A 12986-nucleotide genomic window follows, 5' to 3' on the forward strand; every position below is an offset into this window, starting at 1 on the left:
AGCAGGATTCTGCAAATACTAACAAGTTGATTCTAAAATTCATATGGAATGCAAAGAAACACAAAGAGTTAAAACAATTTAGGAAGAACAAGGTTGGAGAATTTATACTACCCGAATGATAGGAGTTACTACAAAGCAACAGTATTCAAGACACATGGTACTGGTAAAAGAACAGACAACATAACCAATGAAACAGAGTGCAGAAACAGACCTACATATACATGACTAATTGTTTTTCAATTAAGTGGCAAAAGCAATTCAAAGCAGAAAGGACTACTTTTTAACAGTGGAATAAATGGATGTCCACATGGAAAAAAACCCCTCAATCTTGACCTCACACTTTACATAAAAATGAATTCAAAATGGATTACAGACAAATAAAAACCATAAATTATAAAGCTTTCAGCAGAAAACACAGGAAATATTTATGAACGTCACCTAGATAAAGACAGCAATAACATCAAAACAACTGCTAAAACAAAATTTGATGAATTGGTCTTTATCATACTTGAAAATTTTTGCTTGTGGAAGATTCTGTTAGGAGAATGAGAATATAAGCCACAAACCATAATAGAATATCTGCAAATCACTTATCTGACAAAGGACGTATATGAGAATATATGAAGAACATTCAAAACTCAACAGCAAGAAAACCACCCAGTTCAATGGGCCAAAGATGGAACAGGTACTTCACCAAAGACATACAGATGGCAAATAAACCCACAAAAAGATGCTCAACTTCATTAGTCTTAAATATAAATTGAGACCACATTAAGTTATTACTACACACACCTATTAGAATGGCTGAAACACACACACACAAAATAGATAATACCAAGTGCTGACATATGAAGCAAATTGGAATTCTCACCCATCATTAGAGGGAACACAAAATGGCACCAACATAGGTAATCGATTGGTGATTTCTCATAAAACTAAACATACACTTACCACGTGGCCCAGCAATGTGACTCCTAGGGTATTTACCCAAAATAATATGAAAATTTAAGTTTACACAAAATTCTATACATGATTATTTACATTTATGAATACAACTGTCAAAATTGGTAAAAATCCAAACATTCTTCAAGGAATGAACAATCAAGTGTGGTGCCCCACACAATGCAAAACTACTCAACAATAAAAAGGAAAATCTACTGATACACAGAACGGTATGGATGACCTTCAAAAACATATATATATATATATAGTAAAAGAAGCCAGACTCAAAACACTATTCACCATAGATTTATATGACATTCTAGAAAGACAGAAATATATGGAATGAAGAAACTATCAAATGGTTGCCAGAGGTTAGGGGTTATTAAAAGAGAATGGGGTTATTAAAAGGGACATTAAAAGAGAATGCTTTGGGGATGATGAAACTGTTCTATATACTGATTGTGGTCACAGTTACAAAACTCAGTGCATTTGTCAGAACTCAGAACTGCACAACAACAAAGTTTACCGCATGCACATATAAAACATATATTAAAAAAAGAGAGAGAGACCCCAAGTGCTATAGAGCGGCTGAGACAGACCGCAGGGAAATGGCACTCTAATTAGTTGTTGAAATAGTACAAGCTCAGTCTGGCAATACAAGACATTAAAAGCATCAAAATAAGGCGCCTTAAGGTCCTGAAGACAAGGAGAATAAGAAATACTCCTTAATCTTCAGCAGTCGACTCTACATATAAAACTCAAGATTCAAATTCTCAAAATGGTTGGTACATGGTCAATGTTCAATGAATGACGCTGATGAATAAAGGAAAAGGGTGAATATACAGCAATTCCACTTTTGAGCACCTGCCCAAACGAAATAATAAAGGCTGTCCACAAACACTTAATTATAAAGAAAACTCTAAAATGGAACACGGTCATATATCTCTCCTTAAAAATGGTAATGCATTTTAGACCTGCCAGCATAAGATATCCATGATACATTGCTAAATTTAAAAACAACACTCCAAAACAACATCCAGCACAACCCCGTTTTTGTTCAAAGAAAAACTACTAAACCTATAAAATCCTATACCTTCTTTTATTCTGTAGGGATGAAAAACATCTGAAAGACTATAGAATACAATGTTGAATATTAATCTCATAGCAGTAGGATTACTACTGATTTTTAGTTTTTTCTTTTTACTTTTGAGTGTTTTGTTTTTTCCACAATGAAGATCTGTTATTTTAAACTTAACTTTCTTTAAAGAGCCCTAATAAGAGAGTCTCAACACTTCAGAGGTAAATATAATCTTCTGGGGCTGGGCTATCCAGGAGGAAAGATATCCTCTTCCTCAGAAGCCATCTGAGAGAAAATCCAATGCTCACAGGACCAGAGGTCTGACCCACAGAGGCTGTTCTCAAACATGTCCTTTGAGGCTAAAAAGGCTGGCACCCACCTGTATAGATGTCCATGAAGCTGTGCAGGGCCAGACAATGGGGATTCAGACACATCTTCACCTGAGCAGTCACAACCTGCAGCCAACTGGCTGTCAGCAGCCAGCATTCCTGGGGCCCCGCTAGAGAGCTAGTACCAAGAATATTTTTTTAAAAAAGAAGGAAAATCAACATGTTAATGCAGTTCCTAGGTTCAGTGATCAACAGCAAACTCAAGACTTTAAATGTAGTAGGAAATGAAGGTGTAGGACCTTGTGCTCCAAGGATTTTCTTAGATGGGTGCTCCCCCTTTGCTGGAATTGGGCTTATGGAATCACCCCTGAAGTTAACATAATTCTGAACTTATTATCCAATTTAACCAACCCTAATGAACTCTCAAATCCAAGCATTTCACCAGGCAGTCCAGAAGTAAACTAAATCCTAAGTTGGGGACAGTATCATTTCAACAGAAATAATATATAATCACTATTATTATAATTTTATTTTTGGTGATTGCAAAAGTAAAGGAAACCTAAGAAAAGCTGAAAAGAACATCTGCAAAGGTTATAGCCTTAATGGTATTTGAAGAAAGGGGTGATACAGGTTAAGTAAGATGAGGCAGCTAGGGGAGAGTAAATCTGAAAGCGGTGCTTACTTTTGTCCCCCTTTGAATAATGGGCTGTTACAGAGAAGGCACTGCGTGGATGGAGACTCGTAGTAATTTGACCAAGAAGTTTGCTCGATGGTGACTGTCTCCTCACTCACATTGGACAGGATGAGCCGAGAGCTATTGAGTTCATGAATCAAAGAGAAGACCTCGGCCAGCTCTGACTCATTCTCGGGAATCTGCAGGACTTTGCGCAGCAGCTGCAGTGTTGACTGGCGCTGTATCTCCTTCTGGGCTGCGCTCAGGGGATCTGTGGCACTTAATACATCTGGGAGTGGTGAGCTTGCCTCCTGGAAGAGAGCAGATCCGTCACGAAACACCGTCGAGGGCACAAAAGAGGCGGCCATGGGCTAAAACCATGAGAGGGTGTGGCAAAGGGAAGGGCCTACAACTGAAGTGGGAAACCCAGGTCCCTAAGCCACTCAGCTAGTAACTCACTGTGTGACTCACAGCAGGAGTTTTCTCTCTCTAGCACTATTTCTCTACCAGTAAAACAAGAGGATTATATACACCTCTTGGTCATGAGTTCAAGATTCTGCTCCCATTCACCGGCTATGAGGTTTGGAGGATAACAGACCAGGGGTTCAATTCTGGATATGCCACTGAAGAGCTGTAAATAGGTAACCCCCCGCAATACTTCCAAAAAGGAAGGATCAAAATACTAATAATCTCCTAGGGTTGTTGCAGAGTAAATGAGATAGTGCAAGTAAAGCACTCAGCATGCAACAAAAACTCTATGAATGTACCTTTGATATGTAAACAGGCACCTGTAGAGCTTAAAGCATTTATTTTTAACACTGTGTGGCTTCTGAGTACAAGAGAACTTTATACACCAGTCAGAGGCTTCCAGGAAACAAGGTTCTGAAACGCTCTATGAAACAGGTCCTTCTTATACCGGCCCCTTTTCAGTGGTGGTCCTTCCCTGGTCTGTGCAAATGCAGCATCAATCATTCGCTCCTTCATGCTCCTATAGTCCACTCCTTTACTGCATATTTCATTTTCTCATAGGTGGTAAGCCATTGTTCTCTCCCCTGCTTATTTATTGAATTTCTAATACCACCACTGAGGGCACACAAAAGATGCTAACTCATATTTGCCGGACATATTATATGTTGTTGCACGGAGGTTAAGTGCATAAAAACAACTTATCAACTCAGTATACCTGTGACAACTCTTGTCTTGCTATCTGTAATAGTTTGGTTACCTATCTTCCCCCTAAGCTAGACTGTAAGCTCCTAAAGGGAAGTGGGCATATCTTATTCATCTTTGTATCCCCCCAAAACTGACCCGTAACAGGCTTTCAATACATGCTTGCTGAAAAAATGAATTTGAATGAATGCCTGTAGAAGAGCTGAGTGACACTAAAATGAGTTGCCCCAGGACGCTGTGTGTTCTTTCTCATTTATGACTTATGCTGAACCATGGGTTGGAAGATTGGCTGGAAAGCATACTATCCTTTGGCTCTGAAACACAGATAAAAGATGGAAAGGAAAGAAGATCATTCCAGCCCAGAGATACTGCAGTCTTAATTACAGCCACTGGCGACAAACTGCATAGGAAACGTATGGTCACCAGGGGGCTCCAAAGAGAAGGCACATAAACTTAAGGGTCCTTGGGTTTCTGAACAGTGTTTTGTGGAAAACAATTATTTTCTCTTGTTTTTCTAAAATTTAGAGAATTAGAATGTGAGGGAATGTATAAAGATGAGGGTGATGGCGGTAGGCAGCTACCAGCTAACCAAAGAATAAAAGAATATAAAAAAGAGTGGGACTTGAAATCAATTGTCAAAAGGTTCCCAGATAATTCCTGTCTGACCAAGAAAAGTTACTTCACCAGCAGAGACCAACGACCTATTAGCATAATGCAAGCCACATTGACAGCTACAATGAAATAGGAAAAAGGAGTTCAGAGCATCTACCTACACAGGACTCAATTCCATTCCATAATCACTGACACATTATATATGCAAGCTCCAGCATTAGAAATATGGGGGCTGGCAATTCCCTGGGACCAGTGGTTAGGACTCTGTGCTCTCATTGCCAAGGGCCTGGGTTCACTCTCTCGTCGGGGAACTAAGATCCCACAAGCCACGTGACCAGAAAGAATAAGGAGTATGGGCCAACAGATTACACTTGCCTGACAAGTGACTGTGGTCTTACAGGGAACTAAGAGGGTGTCAAGACAGGGTGTCGTCAACATTTTCTATTTGTTTCCTTAGAATCTTTCTGCTTTTGTTTTAAACTTTTTATTTGTATTGGGGTGCAGCCGATTAACAATGTTGTAATAGTTTCAGATGAACAGGGAAGAATCTTTACATCCACAGTTTTACAGAGTTCTAAGCAAAGTACTGATGTTGAAGCTGAAACTCCAATACTTCGGCTACCTGATTCGAAGAACTGACTCATTTGAAAAACCCTGATGCTGGGAAAGACTGAGGGCGGGAGAAGAAGGGGACGACAGAGAATGGGATGGTTGGATGGCATCACTGACTCAATGAACATGAGTTTGTGTAAACTCCGGGAGTTGGTGATGGACAGGGAGGCCTGGCATGCTGCAGTCCATGGGGTTGCAAGGAGTCGAACATGACTGAGCAACTGAACTGAACTGAAGCAAAGTACCCAGAACATCTAAATTTTTTCACTTATTAGATCATGAATTATTTCCATTTTGTAGACTAATCTTAATCTTTTATGCAGCATTAATAATTTACTATTTATTAGTAATTAATATTTATTGTTATTGTTCTGTCACTAAGTCATGTCCGACTCTTTGTGACCTCATGAACTGCAGCACGCCAGGCTTCCTGTCCTTCAGTATTTCCCTGAGTTTGCTCAAACTCCTATCCATTGAGTCACTGATGCCATCCAACCATCTCATCCCTTGTCACCCCCATCTACTCTTGCCCTCAGTCTTTTCCAGCATCAGGGTCTTTTCTAATGAGTTGCCTTTTCACATCAGGTGGCCAAAGTACTGGAGCTTCAATACCAATGAAAATTCAGGGTTGATTTCCTTTAGGATTGACTGGTTTGATCTCCTTGCTGTCCAGGGGACTCTCAAGAGTCTTCTCCAGCACCACAGTTCAAAAGCATCAATTCTTCAGCACTCAAGTGTTCTTTATAGTCCAACTATCACATCCAAACACGACTACTGGAAAAACCACAGCTTTGACTAACAAAGGTCTGCCAATAGACCTCTGGTGGCAAAGTGATGCCTCTGCTTTTTTAACACGCTGTCTAGATTTGTCACAGCTTTTCCTCCAAGGAGCAAGCATCTTTAATTTTGTGGCTGCAGTCACTGTCCGCAGTGATTTTGGAGCCCAAGAAAATGAAACCTGATATTGTTTGCACATTTTCCCCATCTATTTGCCATGAAGTGATAGGACTGGATGCCATTATAATTTATTTCAATGGTAGACACAGGCTATTTCTAATTTTACCTGTTGTAATTACAGAATGTGTGATGTTCCAGATGGGCTTTATTTCAGATATTTTGTTTAATTCTGGGAATATGCATTTTTGTACTTGCTAAAAGTATCTGTTCTGAATTTTGAGTCCCAACACTTGTCAAGAACCATGCAGATGTGTGTTTGTATGTGAGCACCGAAAGTTTTACTCTGGAAACTGATTTAAGGAAATAGTTCAAACAAACAAAAAGTTAATCTGGGGTATAAAATTTTAGATCTAAATCAATTTTCTTTATATTGCACTGGAATTCTCCCTGTTTACTAAATAACATTCACTTTCTTGAAGGAAAAAAAGAGACATGGTGTGGTCAATGTGCTGCGGAGAGGACCACATCGACCATGTGCAGAAAGTAGAAGGAGCAGCTCACCGCCAGCAGAGGGCACCCCGTGCGACAGAACGTGATGGGAGGTGTGGAAGCATTCTACAAGTTTCCAGACTCCTCAAAGCTCAACTCTTGAGTTTTCTCTAGCGCTCGCTCATGGCCCCAAGAATAGAATGCCCAGATCTAATCCACCTTGCCTGCTTTGTTTTACTGATGGGGAAACTAAAATTCAGGATAGGGAAAGCAAGCAACTTAGGGTCATTTCCAGGCAGGTCTCTTAATTTCTATTCTCAGTGTTTTTTCCTTTTTAGTTCCACTTCTCTTTCTCACAGTAACCTCAGAACACTACCTCAAGCACAGAAACAGACCTGAAGTCTGTTGGGGTGAGATCCACTGCCAGAAAGCCCCCTCCCATCCACACACATAGAAAACTTAGCTTGAAGAAGTCCTCCCTAACTTCTCCAGTTCTGTCCGCTCCCAAACCCCTGACCTCCTGACAACCTTCTGGGCCTCTCCATGGCTCAAGAACATTCAGTCCGACCCCCTGCCTGAAAAACAAACTGCCTAGTCTTAGCATTAAAGATCTTCCAGGATACATGGTCCCAATCTGTTAGGACTTCTTTTCCATACTGCTCCCTATACACTCTCTCCTCTAACCCAATGGAACGTCAGACTGCCTACCTCTTCATCTCCACTCTTGCCTGTCCTTGAGTACATTGCACACCTTTCCCTCCCACCCACATCCCGCACATCTTGTGAGGTGTGGGCTAGATCTAGAGTGGCCAGGCTCCATCTTGGATCCTGACCTGTTCTGTGAGCCATCCTCTTTCCCTCCAAAGCATATGAGTTGAGATCTCTCTTTTTATGTTCATCCCAGTCATTCTGTTCACTGCCTTAGGTAGGTACTCTTTCTGTTCACTTAAAAAAAATTCCTATGTGGAAATTCAGAGGTCCCCTGAAACTGCCCGTTTTCCCTGGTTCTAGTAAACAAACAAACAACAAAAACAAGCCCTAAGGAGCCAAGTGGAATGTGTTTTACTATCCAGCAGTTTGGCCCCACTTCAGGGAGCGGGCCTGCCAAGACTTCTAGAAGTAAAGCACTGTGGTTGGCCAAATGCTCTGCAAGGAACCCGAGTAGCAGCAATCTCATCTACAAAGTCCTGAGGCTGGCACTCTGTATTTACCAAAATTCTATTTACAGGTCCTTCAACAACCTCAGAGCTAAAACGATGTAACCTTTCCAACCCTTTCTACTTCAGAATCCTGACTGAGGTCTGTGTTGGCTACTTTTTCCTCCTGTGAATGAACTCTTGGTCCACTGAGCTAGAAGGTTCTCGGAGATCAGGGCATCTGATAAACTCCCTTATCTTAGCAAAGAGGATAAGGAAGCCCAGTAAGAAGGCACTTGCCAGGTTCAGAACCTAGAACCTGGCTCCAGTTCTGGTGCTAACTACAATATGTACCAAGAAATCCTTTTATTTCTCCTAAAGCTGAACTGCTAACAGAACCCTGTCCAAGATTGGGGGGTGTGTTTGGGGAAGGAACTCACAAGAACCTTGGTGGTTTTCTCAGTCCGGTCTTTGGCAAGGTTAAAACCACAGCTGGGACAAATCCGAGGTTTATGCCGGTTGGTGTAGACATAGCTACAAGAGGGATTCTTGCACTTTCCCCGACCTCGTGATGTAGCCAGGCCCAAATCCTATAAAATAAGACCATATTTCAATTCTATAAGTCAATTTACACCTGTGCAGAGCCAAGAATCAGGATGACCTGCTATTGGTAAAACAGAAGAGAGTGACAATATGAATCCAGATTTAGACCAGCTCTCAAAGAGCCTTAAAACAAAATACTTTTTCTGTGGTTATCCCCTTTCAGTCTTAATATATCCTGAACGTCCTCTGATCTGTGAAACAAATGAGTTGAATCTCAAAGGTCAGAAATTCAAATGCCTTCAGGGTCCAGGCAATCAGCAGTGAGGCAGGTCTGTTCTAACAGAGTGCCAGGGGGACCAAAGACTTCAAACTCCGTCTGAAGAAATATTGTGACCTGTGGCCTCTACAAGCTCACAGCTCTGGCAGTGAGGCTCTTACAACAAGTTGCAGTCTAATCAGCCGAAGAGAGGCTCCTGGGCAGTCACCAAATGGTGCCCCCCGTGGCCTCCCATAGCCACAGGGAAGAGACAGTGAAGGGATGGACGGTAAAAAGAAGTGAGTGATTAGGCCTTTGGAAAATAAAGCCTGAGCAGCTCTCCAGGATAAGAGAGACTCTCTTCCCAAGATAGGGCCAGAAAAGGCAATGACCCACCATACAATGTTGTCGTGTTCCTACTGAATGCCCAGCACAGGGCATGGCACAAAGAATGTGCTCAATAGAATTTTCTGAATTTTTAAAAATCTTGAATTTAAAAAAATCTAGCTGCTTTCTCAAAATCTGTGCATCTCACTCATCCAGGGAAACTGCCAAAAGTTACCTGGCTGGTTGGTACCTTAAGGATCAACAAAATTAGAGTGTATTGGGCAAGAGAAGCCCCAAAACATGCTTTCTAAGCCCACAGAGTATTTTACAGACAGTGAAAACTGAGGACCAGAGAAGGAAGAGCCTCAAGGTCAGATGGCATGCCAGCAGTAGAGCCAGAACCACTTTTGGACCAGGTCTTTCGACATCTAGTGTTTATTTCACTGCTCCAGGCTGCTTAGCCTGCAAAAGGATGACCCCAGAGCCACACATTCATTTACTGGGATGTTAATATGGGAAAACCTTGGTGGGAAACAGCAGGCTGAACAAAATAAGTTGCTTTTACTAAAGCACTTCTCAAACCCTATCAGATACTAGTACTGAATGTGAGTGTTTCAGGGAGAAAAAATACATTTCTCAAACTTACATGCAGGTCTAAAGATGGCTGAATGCTGAAGTTGGACTGAATTTTCCATGACTTTCCAAGAAAACTACTCTCAACAGAAATACCCTGGTCAGCTGGCCTACACTTCATGGATCTCACTTGGGAAAAACAAGAAGCCTAGCTGATTCACGCAGTAACTACTATGATTTGTTCCAGTGACAAGATGTTTAGAATCACTGATCGAGCCCTCACCCTACTCTCACTCCCAAGTACCACTCCCCACCCCGCCTCAGACTCCTACTCACCCTCCACCACACAACCAAACCACCCATCACTTAGTTCCACTTACCAGTGTGACAGTGCAGCTGTACTTATACGGAGGAAACATATCAGGCTTGACCTCCACAACTTTCACCTGAGATGTCCTGTTGGTTTGGCCATTTGAGAGCTGCAGATCAGAACAAATTACTTAGTGCTTCTGAACCCCAGTCAAGTTCCTGAGGTCCTATGTACTGAAACAGCTTGAGGAAACAGTTGCCCAGGAAGTTGTAGAGCTATGCTCCAAATGAGCCCTCTGGGATGCTAGTCAGCACTCACTAGCCCACCAAAGGTTTAGTATCGCTTTCAATTCCCAGGATTGCCACATTCCTTTGCACAGCTTCTAACACTGCATATTAGTAACACTATAAATCAGATTCACAACTACTATCAAGTGAGAAAAGCATATAATTGCTCTATACACAAATATGTGGTTGAATTATGCTGACATAAAGAAGTCTGTGGAATTCCCCGGCAGTCCAATGGTTAGGACTCTGCACTTCCACGGCCAGGGGCCTGGGTTTGATCCCAGATTAGGGAACAAAGATCCCATGCCAAAAAAAAAAAGTGAAAAAAAAGTGATTATTTCAAAATAATCTGAAAGATTATTCACTAAAATGCCACAGGCTGAGGGGAAGATAATGGTTGTTTCCCATTTTACCAGTAGCTATAAATTTTTCAAATGTTCTACACAAAATGCAAAACGCATGAAGAAAGCATTCTAAATTAAAAATAACTATTCTGTAATAATTTAATTTTCAGAATATAAGATCTCATGTAACTTAACTGGTTTAAGACTACTAGCAAGAGCATTTATGGCTTTTTACAAATACTGAGTTTGCAAATTAAAAGGAAACTACAGAGGAGACTGGCAATTTATACACATAAAGGGGTTCGAAGGCCTGGAGATCTAGCAAGTAGCTGAAGCAGATTCATTACCATCCTTCTATACTCAAAGATCACACGTGCACCCAGGGGGGTCACCACTGCTGGGTAAGAAAAGATCAACCTTCAGAGTAGAAGCTGGATGACACCCTTGTTGGGACAAATTTACAACTATCACACAAAAGCAGTTACCTGACAGCAAGGGCAAGGGAGAAACAGACTGATATTCCTATTCCAATTTGGTCCATTTTGGGGTTTTCAATTTCAAAGTGAGGGGTCAGGAAATTATTTAATGGGCTGAAATCAGGATTTTGAAAAAGAAATGGAAAAATGACTGCATTTAATATGGGCATAGCTTCATTAAGCTTTTAATGTGTAGCTGTATGTATATGTCTACTGATGTAGAAGTGTGTTTATTACTGACAGGCATGCTCAGAAAAGTGCTGATTCAAGGAACTTTGATCATATTCAAGTCACATATGGCAAAGAGAACTAAAACAAAAAATCTAACAAAAAATGTGCTTCAACACATGCAATTTTGACACCTGGTAATAAATCTTTAACAGCTTTATCATTAAATGGAATGAACTGTACTGGTTATAAGCCAGTGGATGAGATAGTTGGATGGCATCACCGATTCAATGGACATGAACTTGTGAAAACTGGGAGACAGTGAGGGGCAAGGAAGCCTGGCACGCTGCAGTCCACAGCATCGTGAAGAGTCAGACTTGATTTGGTGCATGAACAACAAGCCAGTATAAGGAGAAAGAGCCATTCTTTTAGGTTTAAAAGATTACATTTAAAACATAAACACAGACAAATGCAGGAAGGGATCTGAAGGCTGAAATAGTGCACACCAGACTGTCAATAATTGTTATTTCTAGGTGACAGGATCATACGACTTATGTTCTCTCTGCCTTACCTGAATTTTCTATAGCAATCATGCATTCATTTTTTTCTAAAAAGATATGACAACTAAATGCAGTATCTAATCCTAGACCAGATCCTGTACTGAAGCAGAAAATGTTTAATGGACTTAACTGGGTAAAACTGACAAAATAGGATACAAATGAAAAAGTATCAATGTTTCATTAAGTAACAAAATACCTCTATTTTTAGGAAACACACAATTAAGCATTAAAGAGCAAAAGGCCATGTTACCCTTAACTTATGCCTATTTTAAACACACACACACAATGGGGAAGATACATAAGCATGATGATAATGAAAAATGGGCTAATACGTTAACAGCAGGTGATGTTAGAGAGTGCACAGGTGCTCTCTGTACTACTTCTATTCTTACAACTTTGTTTTAAATTGTTTCTAAATAAAAGTACACATAACAAGAAATTAAAACATAGACAAGTCATTCATGCTAAACCTACTCCCAGAGCTCTACCAGTGTAATAATGGGGGCTTTCTGCCTATGGCTTTGAGAAACTCAATGGAAGCCCTGTTCTCGGAGCAGCCAGCCCCCCCAGGGAGCTCCCCCTCTGGGGAATGGTCTTACCTTCACCTCACCAGTGCTAGATGGCTGTTGGATGGGCTGGCCCAGCTGCTTCAGCGTGCTTGGCTTCAGGCCACAAGTCCTCACAGAGGGAGTCTTATCTGAGACAACCAGGAGCCAAACTGGTGACTTAAGTGCATTCAGAGTTGCCCTAAGTCTCTCATCTCCATGCTCAACCCCCACTCCTGCCCCCTTCCCTTTCAACAGTCCCTCCTCCCGGGTCTGTCCCAGACCTTACCACTCAGAGGAAAGGCCTGCCTGGCCCTGGGCAGTCCAATGCTGCTGCCGCGGCCCACATTAGCTGGGGCTGGAAGAATTGCTCTCATGGGTCTTGCTGCAGCCAGTAATGATGGCTTGCCCCGTGCTCTGCCTTTAAGCTCCGGGGCTCTGGGCACAGGAGTGAGCAGGTCAATTCTGAAAAAAAAGAAAGAAGGAAACCCCTAGAAATGTCCAGACCAAGCGGAAGAAAATCAAAATGCTATCTCCAGACAGCACTTTATTAGAGGAATACAGCGTTCTTGCCTGGAGAATCCCACGGATGGCGGAGCCTAGTGGGCTGCTATCTATGGGGTCACACAGAGTCGGACACGACTGAAGAAACTTAGCAG

At 41.5% G+C, this 12986-nt stretch overlaps 1 protein-coding gene across 2 annotated transcripts in view; it reads right to left on the reverse strand.

The window, feature by feature from the left end:
- The window catches only part of HMGXB3 (HMG-box containing 3), a 63638-nt gene that overhangs the window by 26848 nt on the left and 23804 nt on the right, over nt 1-12986 (reverse strand). For both annotated transcript variants that reach the window (XM_055431490.2, XM_055431493.2), the window contains 6 exons: nt 12617-12792; nt 12382-12479; nt 10018-10116; nt 8379-8528; nt 3032-3333; nt 2400-2527 (listed from right to left, as the gene is read on the reverse strand). In XM_055431490.2, the coding sequence (XP_055287465.2) occupies nt 2400-2527; nt 3032-3333; nt 8379-8528; nt 10018-10116; nt 12382-12479; nt 12617-12792 (953 nt within the window). The remainder of the gene's footprint in view (nt 1-2399; nt 2528-3031; nt 3334-8378; nt 8529-10017; nt 10117-12381; nt 12480-12616; nt 12793-12986) is intronic.

The sequence above is a fragment of the Moschus berezovskii genome, chromosome 8 (genome assembly GCF_049115385.1).
Source record: "Moschus berezovskii isolate FMDL1 chromosome 8, NW_MosBer_1.0, whole genome shotgun sequence".
NCBI classification, from domain to species: Eukaryota; Metazoa; Chordata; class Mammalia; order Artiodactyla; family Moschidae; genus Moschus; species Moschus berezovskii.